Raw genomic sequence first — 26,377 nt, 5'->3', positions numbered from 1 at the left:
GACTATGTCTGTCTTTCTTTCTTTCCCTGTTATAATTCTGGGCTGAATTAGTCATTTACTGAATATGAGGGTGAAAGCTGTCATTTTAATTTGAGATTTATGTTTTGATAGCCATAATTTAGTTATATTCTTTTATTTATAGACTTTAATAGTAAATAATTTTTTTGTTTCATTTGTTTGTTCATTCAGTTATTTATTTTTGTATGTTTAGGAAAAATCCTCTAATGTTAAGAATGAAAATGCAAGTGGCACCCGTAAATCCGAAAACCTCCGGGGCTGTGACTTACTTCAGGAAGTCTCAGTCACCATCCGAAGATTTAAGAAAACTTCAATTTCTAAGGAAAGGTAACCTCACTTTCTTGTACTATTCTTAAAGTAATAGGAGTACAAAGGAAGAATTCCAATAAATATACCAAAATACACAAAATTTTTAAATCCTGACTTTTACTTGAAAATTTTTATTTGCTTTTCATTTCTCTTAAGAACTTATCTCAGTGATGGTATATATTGTCTTTCCACTTCATTGGTTCATCCCTGGTGTCTTTATAGTGTTTGGGAATTTTCAAAAGTTCTTTTTTTAAATTGTGATAGTAATGATTTCAAATGAAACATTATATGTCCAACCAGGTTGAAATAGCTTTAGTTTTAACTTTTCTATTTTGGTTGTTAATGTGTTTATATATTCTTTTTTGTAGAGTGCAACGATGTGCCATGTTACAGTTTTCAGAATTTCATGAGAAACTTCTTAACACTTTGTGTAGAAAAGCAGATGATGGCCAAATCACAGAACATGCCCAGAGCCTTGTGTTAGATATTCTTTGTTGGTTAGCTGGAGTACATTCAAATGGACCTGGAAGGTTAATAAGATTTTATTTACCACGGATTGCCCTTTGGATGTTATGATTGGAAGTTGAAGATGAGCCTAAACATCTGCTATTGTTTTGCAGCTCAAAGGAAGGAAATGAGAGCCTGCTTTCAAAAACACGAAAATGTCTTTTAGACATTGTACATGTTTGCTTCTTTGAGGCAGGACGCAGTATAGCCCATAAGTGTGCACGATTTCTAGCCTTGTGTATCAGGTTGGTTTTTTTTCTTTGCTTTTGCTGTACGCGGGCCTCTCACTGTTGTGGCCTCTCCCGTTGCGGAGCACAGGCTCCAGACACGCAGGCTCAGTGGTCATGGCTCACGGGCCCAGCCGCTCCGCGGCATGTGGGATCTTCCCGGACTGGGGCACGAACCCATGTCCCCTGCATCGGCATTGCAGGTGCACCTGCAGTTTGGCAGGGGATACCTTGTCTATAGTGTTATTTGGTCCCTGTTGAATATATGTATAACTTAAGAGGATTTTCAAAAGTTGATGAGGATTATTGAGATTCTAAGAAAAAATTTGGGTTTTTTTGGGCAAAATGTCATGTTAAATAAATCTAGTAATAAAAGAATTCTACTAGGCTTCTTTGCCTATTAGGAAGACTTCGGGGAGTTTGGTAAGGGGATCCCTTCCCCACTTGCACTCCTACTGTCCCTGATTGTCTTTGGATTGTTCACCTGAGGCCTTGTTCCCAGTTACATAATAATTTTACCAGACTTATTTGTAGTGTTATGCAGATCATTTTCTCTAAACCCTGAAACTATCTAGGAAGTGTTTAAAAGCTAATAGTCTATATTGACTATACCTGCTTGTTAGCCCTTTTTGGTAAAGAAAAAAAAAAAAAGAGTGGTTTAATGTGTAAGAAAACAGTTACAAAGACCCTTAGTATAATCAATCCCTACTATCTTTCTGCATGTCTATAGGGCTTTAAGGCAGATTTTCTTCCAATTTGTATGAACACATTTTAAATATTTTAAAAGTACTACACCATGTTTAGAGTTGGATTTAAACCTTGAGTAATGTATTTAAATTTTTTCTTTTAAAATTGTTTTCAGTAATGGCAAATGTGACCCATGTCAACCAGGATTTGGATCTGTTCTGTTGAAGGCCTTACTTGATAATATGTCGTTCTTACCTGCAGCAGCAACTGGTGGTATGTGAAATTAGTTCAATCACAAATAGCTGTAGCCTTAGGAAATATCTCACAGTATGCTTGGGGCTGTGTAGTAACTTTCTTTTTTTCTCAATTAGTTTTCTTTTTTTCTGTAGCTTATCTGTTTTTTAAGGGGTTTTAAATTGTGATTGGGTAGGCAGATACTCTCTGTTCGATAATATTTTTAGGAAAAAGTTAATGGGAGATTTATGTAAATAACCAGGTCATCTCAATTCATACATTTTCTGTACTTCATTAAAATAATTGAGTTGCTTGGTTGTTCACAAACTAAAATGTCAGTAAGTGCCAGAGAGATGACATAAATAAGAAGAATGGTTCATAAACATATTGTGTGAGAATGGTAGGGTCTGTGGCAAACTCTGATTCCCTAAAAGGAGCCAGTGGGTTGTTTTTTCTTTTTACAGCACCTAAAGACTGTGGAAATGCCATTCAAAAATGAATGTAGTTATCAGGTAGGAATTTACTATGAAGGGCTACAGATTTGTCCTTTACCTAGTGTTAGTTTTTTGTGGGCATTTCTCACAGTCTTTTATTTTATAAATAACCATTCAACAAGTTATCTCAATGAGATAAACATATTCCACAAGGATTTGATCTTGGTGGTATACCAGAAGAAAAGTTTGCTCAAAGTTAGGATAAATGGTTATTTTATCAATACCTTAATTTAGACAAAATGTCTGTTTATATTTACCTTGAACATATATTGACTAAGACTATGAACTGTTTGTTTTATAGAGTAGAATGTTTTGGACTTGGTTGCTCACTTTAATAGTCTCTGGTGTTTAAAACAGTTTCTTGAGGATAGTGTTAGTGGTAGGGTGCTTAAATTATGGGATGTATTTAGTTAGATATCTCAAGTTAGAGTCTTAAAATACATCATCATGGTCACCTTTTACTATCACCTTTGGTCTGTATCTAACTGGCAGTATGGAATAACTATACTTCATTCACTTGCTAAAGTATATTATTTGTAGCTCACTGCCATCAACTGGTTCTGAAATTTTTAGTACAGAGAAATAGTATTTTAGGAAAGATGGCTTAAAGGACCTGACATCTCCGCTTTTCTAGCTATTATAAAATGTCCCTCAGAGTCATCTCACGTTACTGAAAACCTAAACGACTAAGTTGATCCTATACACTTCTCAAAAAATATGATTGCAGTTCTTTGTCAGTGTCCTCTTAGAGTCCTCCAAGGAGTTAGTCCTTCTTTGTAATTTGCCCTTACAGATTTTATTTCCAGAAAATCCTTCTAGGAAAAGGGGACATACTGATAAATATGAAATCTGAAGTTCTCTTTGTTAGAGAAAAATGAGGAAAAGAAACAGTGATTTAAACAACTGATTTGTTGTTGTTGTTTTCAGGTTCGGTCTACTGGTATTTTGTCTTACTGAATTATGTTAAAGATGAAGATTTGGCTGGGTGCAGTACCGCGTGTGCATCTCTGCTTACTGCTGTATCCAGACAGTTACAGGACAGGCTAACACCAATGGAGGCTTTGCTTCAGACAAGGTATTTTAATCTATGAAATGACTAATCATGGGCCTTTTGGATATGATACCACCTTTGCACATAATTGTTATTATATATATTTGCTTAAGTTTTTCTTCCCTTTATTTTCTCTGAAAATAATTCCCTTTAACAACTTTGGAAGTCCTGGAGATGGTTATTCAGAGGACTAATTATATTAAAATACTTAAAAGTGGTGTATCTTGCTAATGGTAGAAGCACTTAAGGTAATTTGTTTCTTTGTTGTTAAAACTTTGTAAGCAAAATTATGTAAATCACTTATTGCCGTTAACTAGTATTCTTTATCTGCTGTTTGATTTTCTAAAACTTAAACATAATGAACTAAGAAATAGCTAAAGGTTAGATTTGAGTTCTTGCCTAATCTTCATTATTTGAAGTATCTTATTTAAAGCAAGGATTTTTGTAATCTTTATAGATTAGAAATCTTGATTTCAATGAGATGTTACTCAAAGCCTTTGTACCTTCTGCTGAGTCAATGTAATGATTGAGGCAAGGGAGGGGTGCTTGATAGCTCTTTGTTGATTCAGACTGCAGATGAAGGTTGTCTTGGTTCATTAGTTATCAGCTTAATTGAAATCACATTTATTGAGTCTCTGGACTGTATCTTTTGGAGTATAGGTTTTCAGGGAACACAGTTGAGATTCAGTGAATTTAAGGAGTTAATAGTGTCTCCTTCTGCCCTGTGTAAAAACTGCTTTGAAAACTAAGTAAATAGATAATTTGTTAATTAGATGGCTGACAGGAAAATTGTTAGGACATTATTTTATTTTTCAGATATGGATTATATAGTTCACCATTCGATCCAGTCCTCTTTGATTTGGAGATGAGTGGCTCTTCTTGTAAAAATGTATACAACAGCAGCATTGGTGTCCAGTCAGATGAAATTGATTTATCAGATGTCCTTTCAGGTAGTAAAGTCTTTTATTAAAGGAATTTCTGAATTTTATATCTTGGGTTTAAGTTACCATTGATTTTTTAATAGATTGTAGTCACTACATTCTATCTTTGAGAACTAAAAGTTTTTAGAACTTAACTTTAGTATCCGTGAGTCATTAAACTATTTGCCTTTGTTTCTTAACTCCCCCCTCAAAAAATATTGAAGTTATTTTTGAAAGGGTTGCAAATTTGGTTTTTGTGTGTGTGTGTTTCATTGCATGTCACTATGACGTTAATGCTAATAAGAGATTAAAATTTGGTTATTTGTTGTAGTCCTTTCAGTTTTATGTGGTGTGCCTTTGTTGTTCATAAACTCAAAGAACATGTTATTTCATATTACAAAATATGAAAATAAAATTAATTTATACTTATTTTAATAAGCAAAGATGCAGAAAGAAAAAATAATTTTCTGCATCTTCTGTCACACTCTCCTGAGGTGAACTTGGTACACCATGTTACATGTATTCTTGTATGCATTTCTAAAGAATATGTTTTTAGGATTGAATGTATATTTGTATATACAACACTATTTGTATAATCTTTTCAGGTGCTGGAATTTGGTGTTTTTCTAGTTTTGTCAGATAGAGCAATGATCGCTTTGTTTTTTGTTTTCTTCCATCTTACCGAACTTACTGCAGGTGTTGCTAGTAAACCAAAATGTTAAAAAATTTATTTGTAAATATACTATGATAATTACCACATTAATTATAAGTAAATTTTGGGAGTTAGTCTCAGGTTTGTAAATTATGAGTTGTGAAAAAAGCAAAAGAGAAAAATCAAATATAGAAATATAAATAAAACATAAAATGTCTCAACTCTAACCTCTTCATCCTTTTAGATTACCATTGTTAACAGAATGCTTAGCTATTTAGACTTATTTGCTACATGTGTTTATGAGCATTTTTAATGAAAGAGGTCATACTATACTTCTGGTCTGTTACTTGCTTTTTAATGACTTATTCCGCCTTAGATACTGGTGTTATCTCCTCTGTTTGATGACTTAGGCTCCTGACTACCTTACTGCCAGTGTGTCTCTATCTAAGTGACTTGTCAAATTATGAATAGAACTCAAAGGAGGGGTTAGAATTAGACCTGTAGATGCCTTCTGAACTCCTTAGGATAGAATGAAATTCCTTATAGAGAGAACGTAAGGAGAGGACCGTAAAGCTCAGGCCAAGCCTGGGGGTTAAATAAGCAAGAGCAGCCATGCTCTATATTATAGAGTATCATAGTCCCAGAAGAAGGGACTTAGAAGTCGTGATATATGTCTCCATATGAACGTCTCTTCATTTTATTTCTCACTATCCAGCATTCCTTTTTTCAGTTAATGGCATCCATGGCACAAAACAGAAATCTGAATGTTATCCTCTCTTTCTCATCCTCCACAATGAGGCTGTCGTTAGATTCTATTTTTCCACCAACATATATTTCAAATCTGCCCATTCTCTTACTTCCCACGATCGCAGTATTACGATCTAAGCCACAGTCGTTTTGAACCTGGACTACAGTAATAGCTTTCTAACTGGTCATTCTGCATCTGTTCTTGGCTCACTTCTATACATTCTCCACAATGCAATGAATGCAATCATTTTTGAATGCAAACCTGATCTGATCATTCTCTGTCTCTTCTTAAAATACTTTTCATTTCTTTCCATAATTGTGCAGTCCAGAGTCTCTAATATAGCATAGAACATCTTGTGTGATCTGCCCTGTTAGTTTTCTTTCTGTGGCCCAGTGATTCTCAAAGTGTGGTCCATAGGTCCCCTCAGGGTTCCTGAGATCCTTTTAGGGAGTCCACGGGTTAAATGTTTTCATGATAAAACAATGTTACTTGCCTTTTTTTTATTGCATTGACATTCATACTGATTGTGCAAAAGCCTGATGCTCTTCCCCATGCACTTAGAGTAAGAAGTATGGCAGTTTCACTTAGAAATACCTTTGATGAAACAGTAAAAATTGTTAATTTTATTAAATTTTGAACTCACGAGTATGCATCTTTTAAGTATTCTGTGATGAAATGGGAAGTGTGCATGAAACACTTCTGCTGCATGCTGAAGAACCATGGTTGTTTCAAGGAAGTGCACTTGTGCAGTTGTTAGAGTTATAAGCTGAACTAGTTGCTTATTTCATGGTGTATACCATTTTTATTTGCAAGAATGACTGATAAAATACGTTTATTCAGATTTGATTATTTGGCAGGTATTTTCTCAAAAATGAATAAAAAATGCCTGTCAGTATTCATCCAGTTGATAGTATTTGTTGCCAATATTAGAAGCAGACTTTTAAGCAGAAATTAGAATTTTGGAAAACTTGTTTCCTCTGAAATGAGCTTTAATGACTTTTCTGATGGCCTACGATGATATTAGTGAATGTCATTTTCTGATATTATATGATGAAATGTGTTAACATTTGGAAGATCTGTATATAGCAGTGGACCAGTATTTTCCCTATGATTGATGCATGGTGATTCAACATCAAGCATGGGTTTGAGAAGTTCTTTTTTTTTTTTTTTTTTTTGCGGTATGCGAGCCTCTCACTGTTGTGCCCTCTCCCGTTGCGGAGCACAGGCTCCGGACGCGCAGGCTCAGCGGCCATGGCTCACGGGCCTAGCTGCTCCGCGGCATGTGGGATCTTCCTGGACCGGCGCACGAACCCGCGTCCCCTGCATCGGCAGGTGGACTCTCAACCACTGCGCCACCAGGGAAGCCCAGAGAAGTTCTTTTTTTAAGATTTTTTAAGATAGAGTTTGAGAAGTTCTTTTTTTAAGATTTCAGATACCGTATTGCAACTAATCCTAAACTACCACTTTCCAAGTTTTTGAATATTTAATACTTTATTAAAATATTCCGTTCTTTTCCAATCACATATTTGTATTGGGTCGGCGTTTCTTCATGTATTTCTGCCAGATCATCCTATTGTAATACATTGAATGCAGAGGCAGATAGGCAAATCCAACTACCTTCTGATAAGCCAAATTTTAAAGAGATTTGCAAGAATGTAAAACATCACCAGTCTTCTCATTATTTTTGTTTTTTTTTAAAGTATAATTTCCATTTTATTGTCTTTCCAGGGGGCAGTATTTCTTTAGTCTTTAAGAACTTAGCTTCTTACATGGGCTTTGGTGGAGGTCGTGGGGCAGCACCAGCAGGTCTAAATCCAGGTGGAGGTGTTCGGTCCTTCCCGGCTTCCCGAGAACGATTCCTGACTGCCTTGCTGTGAATGGCACAACTCACGCAGTAATGCAGTTTCACATACAGCTTGGGAAGCACATAGGCATCGAAAACACTCGCTTTGGAAGTGTCCTGGATGGCTGTGGCCTCTACGATGTTCCGAATGACGAGCTTCTCAATGGCCTTATCCTCAGGCACGCGTTGGGCACAGTTGGTGCAGCGAATAGGCTGCATGTGGCTGCGGCCCTTCTTGGCACGACCATTATTCCTTGTTTTCTTGGTCATAACAGTCATTTTTCATCAAAAGATGCTATTTAGTTTTATACCTAATGAGTTTATTACTGTTATACTAATTAATGTTTAAAATATTCTCATCTTAAAATTTCTACCTTGATAAATATTTCTGTATAGACACACACACACACACACACACACACACACACAGAGCCAACATAAATGAAAACTCAATTTTCAAGTTCTTTTAATTATTTTAAAGATGTGTAGAGGGGTTTTAGGGTTGAGAAATGTTCCTCTAGGCACATTTTTCTTTCAGTTTCTCTAATGTGTCATGTTCCTTCCTACTGAAGGGATTTCACTCATGTCATTTCTTCTGCCTGGATTCCCGTCCCAGTGAAATAAAGACATAAAAATCTTTTATTCTTCCCATATGTCTCATCACCTCATCATGGAAGTATTTTATTACCCCTGGCATAGATTGATTTCCCCTTGATTTATTTATCCTTTGAACTTAAGTAAAGCATAGGAATTTTTTTTGGTTCAGTTGTATAATTAATTAATACCTGGTAACCTTGAACAGAATATGCATTTCATGACAACTAGGGCCTGTCCCTTTTCTTGTATCTCCCATGTCTTCTATTGAATAAGTGCTCAATAAATATTTTTTTAACACACGTGTCAGGTCCTATGCTGGGTGCCAATGGGATGTTGGAGAACAAGGTTTTGACAGTTTAGTCTTGCGTTTAATTTATTCCTTCAGATGTTTGATGATATTTTTCATATCTCTCCATTCTTTCCATCTTCTCTTTCTGTTTTACTTTGTGTGTTAAAGAATTCTGTTTAAAAGTAGTGCTCTGATTAGAACATTTGAAAAGTACTAAAAATAACCCTTCCCTCTTCCTCCCCTTGTACGATATACACCACTCTTAATTCTTTTGTGTTCTTCTGTCCAGTCTTCTTACTGTGGTTTTATGATTTGCATAGTTGTGACCATTTGATTTTTCTTTCTTACTACTACATGTGCCAACTTAAACTTTTTATGATTATAAGGTAGCATATCTCATTCTAGAATATTGATATTATATTTAAAATATAAAATTTATAGATAAACCTTGCTAATATTTTAGAATTTTTTTTAGTTTTTAATAAGTGTCATTTGTACTGTTGACATCATAGAATGTATTCTGATATTTTGCATACTTAAACAGATTAATAGCTAATCTAAGTAGCTGGTTATTTTTTCCCCTCATTTAAAATCTATTTTATTTATTTATTAATTGTTTTTCTTTTGTCTTCTATTCCTCATTTAAAATCTAAATCACTTGTTATAGTTTCTTGTTAATGTGAATGGCCACTAGGTTGCTTCTCTGCAACTCTGCTTTTGTAGTAAGGAGACTAGTATCTGTGTGTTGTCTTAATACCATGTCCATTGTTGAAGCCCTGTGTAAACCCTGTGTTTATGCATTTATACATCTTTCTATTTAAAATCGAAGTAGTAGCTATAATTCTCAATATGACTATTGCCTTTTTAAGGTTAATTCACGTTTTATAAAACTTGTCTCTTTTTTGTATTAGGAAATGGAAAGGTCAGTAGTTGCACAGCTGCTGAAGGTAGTTTCACATCTCTCACTGGACTTCTAGAAGTTGAACCTCTGCACTTTACTTGTGTGTCAACTAGTGACGGAACCAGAATAGAAAGGGATGATGCAAGTACGTTTACTGGTATATACCTTCTCTTATTATATACATTCTTTTATTACATATTTTATGTTGTAATAAAGTGATATATCAGTATTTACATATCAGTTTATAGTATATGTAAATTCCTTTGCTGTCATGTTTAGTAGAAACTTATTGGTAGGAGGCACATTTTGGGGAAAAATCATAAGTGGTTTCGTATTCTTTTCTAAGTCTATTCATGGGTTTTTTCCTACCCTCTAGAACCCTATGTTAAATCTTTTTGTTTTATGTATGTGCATTTTTAGAAACATTTTAATTTGGAAAATATCAAACATAACGAAAGTAGAGGGACGAGTACAATAGACTATATTTTCATTACCCACCTTCAGCAATCAGTCTTGATGGTCAGTTTGGCATCATGATGTAATTTTTTGCGTTTAAAGTTAAAGGTATATTTGGTAATGTCTTTGAGAAGGTTGAGATGAGTGAAGACGAAATACTGTTTTTTCAGCTAGTTTAAAACAACTTTGGATATATGAACCAGTATTTGTGTGTGTTGAATATATGGTGTTGTTGATGTTTTAAATGAATAATCAGTGAGAAGAACTTCTGTTTATTCTGTATATCTTACTTTCTGTGTTTTTTCTTCACATTGTAGGATCAGTGTTTGTTTACAGTTAGTTCTATCTGGGCACAAATAATTGAAGTTTTTATAATTAAAAATATTGGTATATGGTTTTACATTTATATTACAGTCCCAGAAGTGTTTTTGAATATTGTCTTGAATGAATTCTGCTGTTGATGGTTTTTTGTAAGTAGGTGTCTTTTTGTTTCTTCAGCTGTCTAACAGAAAGTAAAAATAGTTTGCTTGAGAAGTCATGAAAAATTTAATCTTGCACTTGGGTCCAGAATGGCAAAGTGTTTTAAAGGGAAATTAACAGTCCTTTGAGTGCCTTTTTATTCAGAATCATCTTGTATCTTCCAATTGTAGAAGTAACCACTAAGTGAAATTCATGGCTTATGTAACTGAGAGTTTTAATTTAAAAATAAAATTTTATATTTCTTTCATATGGAGATGCCAGAAGGGTCAAAATTCATTTGTGTTTGTTTTCTTGGACTATTGCAGTCATTTTGTAGAAACTTATATATTTACAGTGGTATGGAAACATGCGATAACAAGAAATTAAACTTCCAGAAAACTCTTTGGTTCTAAATCAGACTTTTTTTTTGGAACTGTCATGAAATTAATTTTTTATTTTAAGAAAATTAATGTGTTTGAATAAGTAATACTTTCAGAAGTTATAAAATTTAAAACATAGAAGATCTGGTTTGAAAAAGAAAAGTATTTCCTCACGTTCCTACCCATTTCTACTCCTGTAAAACGTACAGTAGGACCCGTTTCTTGTCTTTCCAAAGGTAGTCTATGCTTTTATAAGTGTTCACCTCTGTATTCCACCCAGATTGAAACCACCACCAGCAGAGGGATACTTACTAAATGTTAGGGCAGAGTCCTGACTAGTGATCATAAGGTGCTAGAAGATGACTGTAGTCTCTCAGCTTCCTGTCTCCTTTTCTTTTGAAACATGTTAATTGTGAAATATAATGTGCATACAGAAAGGTGCAGAAAACAGTTGTATAGTGAAGCAATTTATCACAACACAAACTGCCCATGTGACCACCAAGTCAAGAAATAACATTTCCAGTACTCTAAAAAAGATTTCTTCGTGCCCCCTTTCCATTTATTTTTCCCTCACTCTCTCCAAAAGGTAAACATTGTCCTAACTTTTAGAGTAATCATTTCTTGGTTTTTATTTGTTTCTTTGTATAACCTCTTAGCTACGTGTTCCTAAACACTGATTGAGTAGGGTCTGTATAGTATAGAATTGCATTTATGTATTTGTTGGTCAGCCTTCTGTTCCATGTTATCGTTGTTAAATTCACCTATATCATTGCATATATAGATAGTTGGTTCATTTTCATTGCTGTTTACGATTCTACTCTCTGAATAAAACAAAATTTATGTACCCACTATTGATTTGTGTACTCTTGAGTGACATTTAGGTTGTTATATTGTAGTGCTGTTAGTACTAGTGGATACACTATTCTCTTAGCTATGACTGTAGAAGTTGATTTGCTGCTTTATAGGGTTTTCATATATTCAACTTTAGTAAGTAACGTTAAAAAATGCACTCCTTAATTTACAAGCATGTTAAGATTTTCTAGTTATCATCTTATTCATTTCTATTTAAAATGCTGTGGGGTCAAAAGAAATACTTTGTCAGTCTGCAAAATTTATTGGGAATTGCAGAGGATCAGCAATAATGCTTGACAATAATGTTTACTCTGCACTTGGTGAAGTGTGTTCTGTATATCCACTTGGATGAATTGTGGTCTTCAAATTCTCTGTCTTTGATTATTTCATCTTTTTTTTTTTTGTTTTTGTTTTTAGTTAATAAGATCAGCATGTTAAATTCCTTTCATTATACCTGTGGATTTGTCTATTTTAGTTTCAACAATTTTTATTTTATACATTTTGAAGCTACCATATAAATTCAGAATGGTTGTATCTTTCTTGTGAATTGAATCTTTTATCGTTAGGTATTATCTCTCTCTCTCTAAGACTGATTTTCCTAAATTACTTTGTTTGATATTTCTCTACCAGTTATCAGCTTTCTTTTAGTTACTATTTGTATGGTATATATTTTTCCTGCTTTTTACTTTCAGCTTTTCAGTGTCTCCTTTCATTTTAGTCATGTCTTTTATAAGCAGAATGTAGTTGCTTTTTTCCTCGCCTTCTTTCAATTGGAGTATTTAGTTTATTTACATTTAATATACTTAGTAATATATTTGGATTCAAATCTACCATGTTTTTCATATATTCTATTAGATTTCTCATCTTGCCTGTTAGATGTTTCTTTTTCTCCTTTGTTTCCATTTTATTGGTGATTGTATTTTTATTGAGCTATTTTTCTACTTTTTATTATAATATTTTTAGCAGTCATCCCAGAGAGCATAATATACACATATCCTTGACATCCAGAAATCCAGTTGCTTTTCTTTTTACCATACAGTGCTAATATATTGAACATTATCTATCACCTTTCTAATTTATATGGCAATGTGGCTTTATACCTTAATTTTATATGTATTTTAATTCCATGGTTATTATTATAGTTTTTATATTCAGTATTCATTTGGATTTATTTCATAACTCCATTTTCATTTCTCTGTTTCTTTGCTTTTGAGCTTTTCTGTGGTTTGATTTTTCTTTATGTCTGAAAACTCTGTAAGATCACTTTTTTTGTTCTTGTCTACTGATGATGAATTAACTTAGTTTTCTATAGGAAAATTTCAAATATTTCTTGAAAAATTAGATAAATGACAGCCATTATCCATACATAGTATCTATTTATTTATTTTTTTTATTATTTTTTATTTTTATTTTTTTTTGGCAGTACGCGGGCCTGTCACTGTTGTGGCCTCTCTCGTTGCGGAGCACAGGCTCCGGACGCGCAGGCTCAGTGGCCATGGCTCACGGGCCCAGCCGCTCTGCGGCATGTGGGATCTTCCTGGACCGGGGCACGAACCCGTGTCCCCTGCATCGGCAGGCGGACTGTCAACCACTGCGCCACCAGGGAAGCCCCGCATACATAGTATCTTAAACAATGCAGATGTCCTCTTTAATAACTGATTCCATTTTTATTATAATTATCTAAGTTAACTATGGTTTATTATGATGCACTCTATCATAATCTAATAAATTAGTATAATCAATGTCATAGTATCATCTAATTTTCAGTACTTAATTAAATTTTTCTGAACATCATAATAATAACTTTCTACATTTGGCTTGTTTGGATCAAGATATGTCATCTTCATTCTTTTTTTTTAAATAAATTTATTTTATTTATTTTATTTTTGGCTGCGTTGGGTCTTCATTGCTGTGCACGGGCCTTCTCTAGTTGCGGCAAGCGGGGGCTACTCTTTGTTGTGGTGTGCGGGCTTCTTATTGCGGTGGCTTCTCTTGTTGTGGAGCATGGGCTCTAGGCACGCGGGCTTCAGTAGTTGTGGCACGTGGGCTCAGTAGTTGTGGCTCGTGGGGTCTAGAGCGCAGGCTCAGTAGTTGTGGCGCATGGGCTTAGTTGCCCCGCAGCATGTGGGATCTTTCTGGACCAGGGCTTGAACCCATGTCCCCTGCATTGGCAGGTGGATTCTTAACCACTGCGCCACCAGGGAAGCCCCCATCTTCATTCTTGAAGAGTATTTCACATGTTATAGAATTGTAAGCCAGCTATTATTTCTTCTAGTTATTTAAAGGTAATCTTTCATTTTACTTTACACTGTTTTTGTTAGACATCACTTGTCAGTCTTATTATTCCTTTTTTAATGTCATTGTCAGTTTTCAAGGTGTTTTTGAGATTCATACTCTTCCCCCGCCCTCCTTGATTTCTCCCCTTCACCTCCTTTCTCTCTGTTTTCAGCATTTTTCTATGATTTCCTACATGTGGTTTCAGTTGTAATTATCCTGGTTGGGATTCACAGAGCTTCTTGAATGCTTACTTCGTATCTTCCATCAGCTTTAGAAAGATCTCAGCCATTAACTGTTGAAACACTGCTTCTGCCCTGTTTTTTATCTTCTTTCTTTTTGCATCTCCAATTTCATGTATGTTACACTTCATCACTATAACTGACATAATTTCAACTTTTAAATCTCTTCTTTTACTATGGGTATTTTCTTCTAATTCATCTTAGTTTACTCTTTCTCTCTTCTGATGTGTAATCATTTGTGGGGGAAAAGCTATCTTTCCTTCACTCTACTGCAATGTCACCTCTCTTCAGAATTATGTGTTTGCTATCTGTGTGGGTCATTTCTGTTCCTTTGGTCAGTTTATCTAGCCTTATGCCAGTACCTCATTGTCTTAATTACTGTAACTTTATGTTAAGTCTTAAGATCTGCTAGTACAAATCTACCAACTTTTTTTCTTTTTTGGTAGATTTAGAAAATTTATATATGAAGTTTTCATAGTGTTGTGCAGTCATTACCACTAATTCCAGAGCGTTTTAATCACTCCAGAAAGAAACCCTGTAACCATTAACAGTCACTCCCAATTCCCCTCTCCCCCATCTTCTAGCAATCACTAATCTGTTTTGAGTCTATGGATTTGCCTACCCTGGACATTTCCCATAAATGTGGAATCATATAGTATATGACCTTTTTGTCTGGGTTCTTCCACTTGGTTTAATATTTTCAAGGTTTGTCCATTTAGCATGTCTAAGTACATCATTTTTGTAGCTGAATAATATTCCATTTTATATTTACCACTTAAAAATTTTTTTGGATGTACCACATTTCGTTTATCTACTCCGCAGTTAATGGACATTTGGGTTGTTTCCTCTTTTTGGCTATTAAGAAAAATACTGCTGTGAACATTTTTGTGTTAAGTGTTCATTGTGATGTATGTTTTCAGTTCTCTTGAGTGTATACCTAGGAGTGTAATCCACCAACATTCTTTTTTTTAAAGGTGCTCTTTCATAAAGATTCTGGGTCTTTTGTATTTCCATTTTTTCCAGCTTTATTGAAATATAAATGACATATAACAGTGAGCAAGTTTAAGGTGTACAGTGTGTTGTTTTGAAAAATTTATATATTGTAAAATGATTACCTCCATAGCATTAGCTAATACCTGCATCACGTCACAGAATTACTATTTCTTTTTTGTGGTGAGAACATTTAAGATTTACTCTCTTTGTAACTTTCAAGTATATAATGCAGTATTATGATCTATAATCAATGTGCTGTACATTAGATCTCAGTAATTCCATTTAAATTTTAGAATTGGATTGATAATTTATACTCAAAAAACTTATTGTATTTTAATATGGGGTTTGAATATAAGTCAGTTTGGGAGGATTGACATCTTAACATTAAGACTTCCAGTCCATTAACATGGTAATATTCTTTAGTATATATTTATGCTAAATTAGGTATTCCATTTATCTTGGTGATGTCTTATAGTTCTTGGTGCACTAGAAGTTTTGCACATCCTTTTTAGATTTGTACCTAGCTATTTGATTTTTTATGCTATTATAAGTGCTATTTTTCTTAATTTTATTTCCAGGTTTTTCTTGCTGGTCTATAGAAGTATAATTGATCTGTGTATATTAATCTCATACCTGGTGACACTGCTATATTAACTTATTAATTCTTGTAGATTGTATATTCTTAGGGATTTTTTTTTTTAGGGAGTTTAAATATACACAATTATATCATCTGTTAATAAAGAGATTTTTACTTTGTTGTTTTTCTAGTTGTTATATCTTTTATTTCTTTTTCTTGCTCTATCATGCTTCCTAGGACTTCCTGCATTTATACTGATTAGGAATGGTGATGGTAGTCATCTTTTTCTTGTTCTCACCTCTTTTTTTTATATCTAGTTTTAGAGGCTCTTAGTATAAAAATAGAAAATGATATTGAAAACTCAGACTGTGCAAAAGATTTAAAAATTAGTTTTATAGTAGCAGGATGACTTATTTTTCTTGGGTTGTTTATGTCTCTTATGTGTTTCTTGTGACTTAGCTCATTTTCCTTTAAATATTATTTGGGCATTAGATTTTTAAAATCAGTAAAGGGCTAAAATACACATGGTTAATATTGAAAAACCACTTAAATTACCCCAAAGTACAAGTACAACATAAATGTCTTAGTAAGTCTAATAATTTTCCCTCTAGAGTTGGAATGAACTGCTGTTGCTTTGGTGGAACACTTGATGGAGCAAGTGGATTTCATTTTGCAGCACACAACTTATATGAGTTATGATTGCTCTTTCTTTGCCCAAGCTTACATAGTTGAATTTGTGCAAGTTAAATGAGGTGTATGATGGCTACACTGTAATGATCATGTTTTTTTTTTAAGTTGAGTTTTAATTGTTAAGAGGCTATGCATAGTTTTGTTGTTATTTCAATCTTGTGATTATAGCTTAGTTTTTAAAAATAGTTTATTTGAATTCTGGCATAATATAGTCATTGTTAGATGTTAAGATAGGCTGTCAGATTACCTTTTTTCTCCCCTTTTCAGGTATTTATGAGCAGATTACTTCCCTCAATTTTATTTTATTTATTTTTATTTTTATTGGAGTATAGTTGATTTAAAATGTTGTGTTAGTTTCTGCCATATAGTTCCCTCAATTTTAGATACATTATCTGTAAAATGGGATAATATATTACCTACTCATGTGCCATTGCAAAGATTAAATGAGTTGATGTAAGTTCCATGCTTAGCACTATGCCTCATGTTAGGTTTGATTTCACACAGCCCTTGGTTCTAACCCTAGTTCTACCATTAGGTAACTCTACAGGGTAACTTCTCTGAGCCATTCTTTACTTAATCAACTAAAGACCAGAATCATAGTACCTGCCCTTCAGGGTTCATTTGTTGAATGTAGTAATTAACTAAAACAGTGTAAGGTAGTAGGTAATACATACTAAACATTTGTTATTATTGTAGCAGTTATCTTTCCTTAATATAAGTAAGTCTTTCTCTTACTTCACTTAGTATAATAATCTCCAGGTCCATCCATGTTGCTGCATATGGCATTATTTCATTCTTTTTCATGGATGAGTAGTATTCCATTGTATATATGTACCACATCTTCTTTATCCATTTGTCTGTTGATGGACATTTAGGTTGCTTCCATGTCCTGGCTATTGTAAATAGCGCAGCCATGAACATTGGGGTGCACGTATCTTTTCAAATTAGAGTTTTCTCTGGATGTATGTCCAGGAATGGGATTGCCGAATCATATGGCAATTCTATTTTTAGTTTTTTAAGGAACCTACATACTGTTTTCCATAGTGGCTGCACCAGTTCACATTGCCACCAACAGTGTAGGAGTAGGAGGGTTCCCTTTTCTCCACACCCTCTCCAGCATTTGTTATTTGTAGACTTTTTAATGATGGCCATTCTGACCAGTGGGAGGTGGTACCTCATTGTAGTTTTGTTTTGCATTTCTCTAATTATTAGTGATGTTGAACGTATTTTCTTGTGCCTATTGGCCATCTGTATGTCTTCTTTGGAGAAATGTCTATTTAGGTCTTCTGCCCGTTTTTTGATTGGGTTGTTTGTTTTTTTGTTATTGAATTGTATGAGCTGTTTGTATATTTTGGAAATTAAGCCCTTGTTTATCACATCGTTTGCAAATATTTTCTTACAGGTTGTCTTTTTGTTTTGTTTATGGTTTCCTTTGCTGTGCAAAAGCCTATAAGTTTGATTAGGTCCCATTTGTTTATTTTTACTTTTATTTCTATTGCCTTGGGAGACATTGGTACGATTTATGTCAGAGAATGTTTTGCCTGTGATCTCTTCTGGGAGTTTTATGGTGTCATGTCTTATATTTAAGTCTTTCAGCCATTTTGAGTTTCTTTTTGTGTATGGTGTGAGGGTGTGTTCTAACTTCATTGATTTACATGGGGCTGTCCAGCTTTCCCAGCACCACTTGCTGAAGAGACTGTCTTTTCTCCATTGTATGTTCTTGCCTCCTTTGTCGAAGATTAATCGTGTGAGTTTATGAAATTAAGTTTTTATTTCATCTTTTTCCAAAATGTTTTACACAGATACTGGTAAATATATCATGGGAAAAAAGTTCTTTTATGCTGTATATTTGAATAACATTGAAAAGAGGAGTAAAAAAATTTTAACTTCGTGCGATTTCATAGGCCTGTAATGATGGTAATGTTCATGGGTAAGCAGTGTGTGCCAGACTTATTTGACTGTGCATCTGACATGCTTCTCCTCTTCTTAGTGTTCTGAGGAGCATATGGTAGGAAACATTGCTTTGCATATTCTTTGTGGGCAAGATTCTCTTTTCCAGGCTATGCTTTAAATGAGGAAATAGGTATTGTCAGTCTTGTTAAATGATGTTCTTGTAATTGAAAGTTGTTTGAGCTTTTTAGGGGGGGGAGAAGAAGGTGGTGTTGCTGTAAGAAACTTAGTAAAGGAAACTCAGCCTGTTTCTTATGCTCAAATTGCGTACAAGTTTAGCCATGTTAAATGAAATTTCTTCCATGCTGACAACATTTTTAAACTCAAAAGCATACTGATTTTTCTTTGATCAAAAGTCATTCCTGGATCCCTTATACTTGAATACTATTATTATTGATATACTTTTACCATTAAGATTTCCTCTAAAGAGTCTTATTTTTTAAAGGAAAATTAACTGTAGTTTTAGTGTGAAAGTAGTATATACTTTGTATATGTTTCTCTGTGAACCTTTTCTTCATCCTGTTTCTTTTCCCCCCTTGTCTTATGCCAGTGAGTTCCTTCGGGGTTACTCCTGCAGTAGGTGGACTATCATCTGGGACAGTTGGGGAAGCTTCGACAGCCCTGAGTTCAGCAGCCCAGGTAGCTTTGCAGTCTCTCTCTCATGCAATGGCTTCAGCCGAGCAACAGCTGCAGGTGCTGCAAGAGAAACAGCAGCAGCTTTTGAAGCTTCAGCAACAGGTTGGAGACTATTTGGCTCTTTGTTCATGCTGTCTCTAAACTTCAAAAGCTGAAAAAATACTGTAAAAATGACCATTATTTTTGTAAAGGTTGACCGATCTGAGCTAATCATTTTCTACAAAAATTGAGGTAACATCTTTGTGATATACTTAAATTTTTAAAAGTTATATAAATGCATTTTCTTTGATACATATCTGGGGGAATATAATTGATATTTTCGTTGCAGTCTTTAAGTAAGTTCCATCCTTTACTCTGTTTATAAACACTCTTGGTCAAACATAAGAGTTAAAAGTTACTATTTTAATGGATTGAAAAACCTAAAACAACATTTTAAAGACCAATTAACTTAATGTGAATTAAAATTTACTAATAATAGCAGATGTTTTGGAAACTTCATACAGTTCCAGGTGACAAATTGTATCAGGTTAGGCAGCATGAGAATCCATTTCCTGTTAATATTTTGTTTTGAGGAGAACTTTCTTCCCTTATTTACATTTAATTGTTCTGGTTCCTTTCCGCCTTTGCTTTGAGAAATTCCTATTTCCCAAATACTCAGGAAAGTTTGTATCAAATATTTAAGGAAGTATGTGTGTGTGTGTGTGTGTGTGTGTGTGTATTACACACACACACACACACACACACACACACTCACACACACACACATATATAGCATAGAAGTACTCCATGTTGAGTCCATTTTTTACTTAATTTCCTTTTTATTGAACTAGGATACAGTTAATCATGTTTATTTTCACAATATATACCCACGTAGTATTCCCCACAATTTAGATAGGCAGGATTAGTCTATATTTGTTGCTTTTACTTCTTTTACAGAAAGCGAAGCTGGAAGCCAAGTTACATCAGACAACAGCTGCAGCAGCTGCAGCAGCATCCGCAGCATCAGCAGTAGGTCCTGTTCACAACTCTGTGCCTTCCAACCCAGTGGCAGCCCCTGGATTCTTCATTCATCCATCTGATGTTATTCCACCCACTCCAAAAACAACACCACTTTTTATGACTCCACCACTCACCCCACCCAATGAAGCAGTTTCCGTTGTGATTAATGCCGAACTTGCACAGCTTTTCCCAGGCTCAGTTATTGATCCCCCAGCAGTCAATCTTGCTGCACATAACAAAAATTCCAACAAGTCCAGAATGGTAAATTACTATATTTTAAATAGGTGTTCGCTTAGACATTTAAAAGTATTTTGATGTATACGCTAACTTTAGAAAGCAAAGTTTTATTATGTTAACTTGTTATATCAAATTAGATTTTTTATTTAATGTTACAGAATATACATCTGGAAATGGGACTTGTTAACTTTATATTATGGTTATTAGTTTTTATAGAGCAAGAGTGATATCAATATAGAGTTATACTTTTTTCTTTTCTAGAATCCACTTGGCTCTGGTCTAGCCCTTGCAATTTCTCATGCTTCACATTTTCTTCAGCCTCCCCCTCACCAGTCCATTATTATAGAACGGATGCATTCAGGTAATCTTTGATTTGCTTAAAATATTTTTTTTGCCTTGTCTGCTGGCCCTTTGAAGACTTAATATTTTGTAGTTTGATTTTCCTGTGCAAATAAATCACATCTGCTCTTGGGAAAGTGCTTTTTACCAAGAATAAACATTACATAAGGCTCAAGCTGTGTGCTTACCAAGTTGAATGGAAGAGTGCTGCTGAGTGGTTTCATTAATTGTATCCAAACAGTGGATTTCTTCTGTATAAGAATCTCACCTGGGGCTTCCCTGCTGGTGCAGTGGTTGAGAATCCGCCTGCCAATGCAGGGGGCATGGGTTCAAGCCCTGGTCTGGGAAGATCCCACATGCCATGGAGCAGCTAAGCCCGTGAACCACAACTACTGAGCCTGCGCTCTAGAGCCCAGGAGCCACAACTGTTGAAGCCCGCGTGCCTAGAGCCCATGCTCTGCAACAAGAGAAGCCACTGCAATGAGAAGCCTGCGCACCGCAACGAAGAGTAGCCCCTGCTCGCCGCAACTAGAGAAAGCCCGCGCGCAGCAGCGAAGACCTAATGCAGTCAAAAATTAATTAATTAATTTAAAAAAAAAAGAATCTCGTCTGTTGAACTATGGTTGACATAAATATCTTGTCTTTATTGTAGCTGATCAATTACCATTACACTAAAAATTATGCTTAAAGAAGTATTCATTAAGACTAGCATTCTAATGTTGGAACCATTTTTTGAGAATAGCTGACAAAATTACTAATTAAAATAACTGAGTAGGATTACTAACATTTCATGGTCTCTGGATAGTTCAAATTTTATTTAGGCTTCTACCATGCTTATATGCTACAGACCTGTGATCAGGATAGTTGCTTTTAATTAGAGCATGTTTACTAATACACTGTAGGCAATATTTGCCTTATTCTACCAAATGTTATTTCTGGGCTTGAACAGCAGCAGAATTTAATGAAGTCCTTAGGTATGTTTTATAGGAGGAATTAACATGAATATAGTGCATACTGTATCACTTTTCATCATATGAAGAGTTGAACCATATTTGCTTTATTGCAGTGGGTTGTTTCCTCTTTGGAAGAGAGAGTTTTAAAAATTAAAGTGTTACATGCTGTTTTCTGCCCAACTAATCATTCATTGGTAACAGTAATTAGTGTTCATGGCATATAGACTGAAATTCGTTGTTGTCCAGTCTCTATGAAATGTCAGCAGTTGTTTACACTATGATTTGGTTTTCTATCTGTGGACTCGACTGTGGCACGTAAGCCCCCTAAAGGGGGGAGAATTATGTTTTTTGTTCAGTAGTCTTTCTGTTTAGGAAAATACTGCCTTGTTTTCCTTAAAATGGCTCTATGGAAATGGCACTAGTCCTACAAGTTAAATTTAGTTGGGTTCCTTCACTGTAAAATGTAACTGGTAAGGTTACTATCTGCCCCTAACACAATAAAGAAGAAAAATAAGTAGGATTTTATTAATGCCTGCTGTTTCACTAATTGAGCTTATTCCTGAAATGTGTGTGAGTTGAGAGATGCAAATCTGCTCCTCTGTTTCTCTCAGATCATTCTTTTGTTAATATATGAGCTTACACATAAAAGACATACTGTCTCTTTAGTGTCGCCCTTAAGAGTAAGCCTTCTACTTCATTTGGTACTGAGCTGAAGAGACAGTGATGTGTCAGTATGGGAGGGAAGCATTGTTTGTAAGTAAGTTTTATCTGTCTCCATTGGAGGACCTTCCTCAGAGATTTTTTAGTGTGGTAGTAATGACTACATGTGATTTCAGCCTTACGCTTGTCCTTTACATCTTAACCCCAATGTAAGATGCAACTCCAAAAGATGTTAAATAAGGCTTAAGAAAACCAAAATCAAATAATAAAATTTGGTATCAGTAATAAATACATTTAGTTGTAAAATTAAAAGACCAAATGACTGAAAGAAAAACCGATAGGTACTTCATTGAATTAATCTATATTTTTGCTGATTTACCTTTTTTTGCTCTAAAGTTTTAAAATAAGCTTATATGTACAGTTGATTGCCTTCATAGTAACAAACTTATTCTTGTATATTTTTTACTTAAATCTTGGGGTTCAAACTAATATAAATTGAAGTTTTAGACAGTTTTTGAATGAGAATTATTAACATTTCTTCTTGTTTATAGTTTAGTGAGTTGATTTCATATTTTAAGATGAATGTTCCAGATTGTTTCAGAGTGTGTCTTTTGGTTAATTGATACATGGTATTTTGTGTCAGCTGTTGCTCTCTATCTCTCATAGGAGCAAGGAGATTTGTGACCTTGGATTTTGGTAGACCAATACTGTTGACAGACGTATTGATTCCCACTTGTGGAGACTTGGCCTCCTTGTCAATTGACATTTGGACATTAGGAGAAGAGGTTGATGGGAGGCGACTGGTAGTGGCAACAGATATAAGCACCCATTCACTAATTCTTCATGATTTGATACCACCTCCAGTGTGTAGATTCATGAAGGTAAAGAACTTCAAGAAAATGAATTGATATGCCTTCCATGTTTCTGATAAGTTATGGAAAATATTCAGACATATAATTTAAAAGTATCCTTATAGCACAGGGAACCATATTCAATATCCTGTGGTAAACCATAATGGAAAAATTATGTATAACTGAATCACTTTGCTGTACAGCAGAAATTAATACAACATTGTAATTCAACTATACTTCAATTAAAAAATAAAAACAAAAGTATCTTTTTATAATTTATAATATAATTATCTTTTAAAATACATGACTCAGATTTTTATTGTGGTAGATGGGTGGTTATGTATATTTATAAGTTTTCATTTCAGATCACTGTCATTGGACGCTATGGAAGTACAAATGCCAGAGCTAAAATCCCATTAGGATTTTACTATGGTCATACCTATATCTTGCCTTGGGAGAGTGAACTGAAATTAATGCATGATCCTCTGAGGGGAGAGGGAGAATCTGCAAACCAACCAGAAATTGACCAGCATTTAACAATGATGGTTGCTCTACAGGAGGATATACAGTGCAGGTTAGTAGAAAATTGCAATATATTTTAGTCTTATTGAAACCCTATATTTTCTATAATGTCTCCCACATACTTGTCAAGAAATGACTTTTCATAAGTGTATAGAAAAGAGAAAAAGGCAGTAGGACACTAGCATGTTACAATAATGTTTAATGCATTAATATATTGTGATTAAATAATTGGTTCTATTTTTTTTTAGTACTTACCAATTGAGGAATTGACATTGATTAATTCTTTTTAATGGTTGTGTGTTAACTTGTTTCAGAGATTTAATTTTAGTGTGTATTCGTACATGTATGTCAAAGAGAACATTGCAGGAATTATTTTGTTCGTTTATTTTTTACTTACAGGTATAACTTGGCTTGTCATCGACTAGAAACTCTTTTGCAAAGTATTGATCTTCCTCCTCTCAACAGTGCTAACAATGCACAGTACTTTTTGAGAAAGCCAGACAAGGCCGTCGAGGAGGACAGCAGGGTCTTTTCTGCCTATCAGGACTGTATTCAGCTACAGCTTCAACTAAATTTGGCTCATAATGCAGTGCAGAGGCTCAGAGTAGCTCTTGGAGCAAGTAGGAGGATGTTGAATGAAACTTCAGACCCAAAAGATTTAATTCAGACGTCTTCCACAGAGCAGTTACGTACTATCATCAGATATTTATTGGACACTTTGCTCAGCCTTCTTCACTCTTCCAATGGTTTGTATTTGACTTAAGTATTTAAAAAGGCCGGAAATATATTTGATGTGATTTTGTTGCATGTTTTGTTGTATTCATATTTCCTGGGTTCTGTTTATTTTGGTATCCTTTCTGATGTTTTTATGTAATGTGTTTTTAGGTTAATTCATTTTTTCCCCTTATTTTTGTTTTTCTTAAATAGATTATTTTTAAAATTTTTTGAATTTTACTTTATTTTTATTATACAGCAGGTTCTTATTAGTCATCCATTTTATACACATCAGTGTATACATGTCAATCCCAATCTCCCAATTCATCCCACCCCCCCAGCCGCTTTCCCCACTTGGTGTCCATACATTTGTTCTCTACATCTGTGTCTCTATTTCTCCCCTGCAAACCGGTTCATCTGTACAATTTTTCTAGGTTCCACATATATGCCTTAATATACGATATTTGTTTTTCTCTTTCTGACTTACTTCACTCTGTATGACAGTCTCTAGATCCATCCACGTCTCTACAAATGACCCAATTTCGTTCCTTTTTATGGCTGAGGAATATTCCATTGTATATACGTACCACATCTTCTTTATCCATTCGTCTGTCGATGGGCATTTAGGTTGCTTCCATGACCGGGCTATTGTAAATAGTGCTGCAGTGAACATTGGGGTGCATGTGTCTTTTTGAATTATGGTTTTCTCTGGGTATATGCCCAGTAGTGGGATTGCTGGATCATATGGTAATTCAATTTTTAGTTTTTTAAGGAACCTCCATACTGTTCTCCATAGTGGCTCTATCAATTTACATTCCCACCAACAGTGCAAGAGGGTTCCCTTTTCTCCACACCGTCTCCAGCATTTGTTGTTTGTAGATTTTCTGATGATGCCCATTCTAACTGGTGTGAGGTGATACCTCATTGTAGTTTTGATTTGCATTTCTCTAATAATTAGTGATGTTGAGCAGCTTTTCATGTGCTTCTTGGCCATCTGTATGTCTTCTTTGGAGAAATGTCTATTTAGGTCTTCTGCCCTTTTTTTTGTTTTTTTGTTTTTTTTGCCATACGCGGGCCTCTCACTGTTGTGGCCTCCCCCGTTGCAGAGCACAGGCTCCGGACGCACAGGCTCAGCGGCCATGGCTCACGGGCCCAGCCGCTCCACGGCATGTGGGATCTTCCCGGACCGGGGCATGAACCTGCGTCCCCTGCATCGGCAGGCGGACTCTGAACCACTGCACCACCAGGGAAGCCCTGCAGATTTCTTTTGATTTCCATTTGCATGGAATATCTTTTTCCATCCCCTCACTTTCAGTCTGAATGTGTCCTTAGGTCTGAAGTGGGTCTCTCGTAGACAGCATATATGTGGGTCTTGTTTTTGTTTTTGTTTTTTTTTCTTCGGTACATGGGCCTCTCACCGCTGCGGCCTCTTCCGCTGCGGAGCACAGGCTCCGGATGCGCACACTCAGCGGCCATAGCTCCTGGGCCCAGCCGCTCCATGGCATGTGGGATCCTCCCAGAGGGTCTTGTTTTTATATCCATTCAGCAAGCCTGTGTCTTTTGGTTGGAACATTTAATCCATTCATGTTTAAGGTAATTATCGATATGTATGTTCCTGTGACCATTTTCTTAATTGTTTTGGGTTTGTTTTTTGTAGGTCCTTTTCTTCTCTTGTGTTTCCCATGTAGAGAAGTTCCTTTAGTATTTTTTGTAGAGCTGGTTTTATGGTGCTGAATTTTCTTAGCTTTTGCTTGTCTGTAAAGCTTTTGATTTCTCCATGGGATCTGAATGAGATACTTGCTGGGTAGAGTAATCTTGGTTGTAGGTTCTTCCCTTTCATCACTTCAAGTATATCATGCCACTCCCTTCTGGCTTGTAGAGTTTTTGCTGAGAAATCAGCTGTTAACGTTATGGGAGTTCCCTTGTGTGTTATTTGTCGTTTTTCCCTTGCTGCTTTTAATAATTTTTCTTTGTCTTTAATTTTTGCCAATTTGATTACTGTGTGTCTCGGCGTGTTTCTCCTTGGGTTTGTCCTGTATGGGACTCGCTGCGCTTCCTGGACTTGGGTGGCTATTTCCTTTCCCATGTTAGGGAAGTTTTCAATTACAGTCTCTTC

General features: G+C 35.1%; 2 protein-coding genes across 2 annotated transcripts in view; one reads left to right on the top strand and one right to left on the bottom strand.

Moving 5' to 3' along the window:
- BIRC6 (baculoviral IAP repeat containing 6) overlaps positions 1 to 26,377 on the top strand; it is a 236,563-nt gene that overhangs the window by 70,784 nt on the left and 139,402 nt on the right. Inside the window, 13 exon segments of the mRNA XM_027113430.1 lie at positions 212 to 345; positions 696 to 857; positions 948 to 1,079; positions 1,924 to 2,021; positions 3,404 to 3,551; positions 4,344 to 4,477; positions 9,488 to 9,622; positions 18,901 to 19,088; positions 19,923 to 20,246; positions 20,484 to 20,583; positions 22,841 to 23,055; positions 23,391 to 23,599; positions 23,947 to 24,293. Of these exon segments, the coding sequence (XP_026969231.1) occupies positions 212 to 345; positions 696 to 857; positions 948 to 1,079; positions 1,924 to 2,021; positions 3,404 to 3,551; positions 4,344 to 4,477; positions 9,488 to 9,622; positions 18,901 to 19,088; positions 19,923 to 20,246; positions 20,484 to 20,583; positions 22,841 to 23,055; positions 23,391 to 23,599; positions 23,947 to 24,293 (2,326 nt within the window).
- On the bottom strand, positions 7,605 to 7,984 carry LOC113623864 (40S ribosomal protein S26-like). The gene has a single exon (XM_027113431.1). The coding sequence runs from the start codon at positions 7,967 to 7,969 to the stop codon at positions 7,613 to 7,615; it is 357 nt and encodes a 118-aa protein (XP_026969232.1). The 5' UTR covers positions 7,970 to 7,984; the 3' UTR covers positions 7,605 to 7,612.

This window comes from Aethalodelphis obliquidens, unplaced genomic scaffold (assembly GCF_003676395.1).
Source record: "Aethalodelphis obliquidens isolate GAN/ISIS:26980383/991018 unplaced genomic scaffold, ASM367639v1 scaffold12, whole genome shotgun sequence".
NCBI classification, from domain to species: domain Eukaryota; kingdom Metazoa; phylum Chordata; class Mammalia; order Artiodactyla; family Delphinidae; genus Aethalodelphis; species Aethalodelphis obliquidens.
Note: the sequence above shows the minus strand (reverse complement) of the source record. Positions and strands in the feature narration are given on the sequence as shown.

Bases quoted from the DNA above. Each gene is read 5' to 3' on its own strand.
- LOC113623864 (XM_027113431.1), bottom strand. From the start codon at position 7,969: ATGACTGTTATGACCAAGAAAACAAGGAATAATGGTCGTGCCAAGAAG.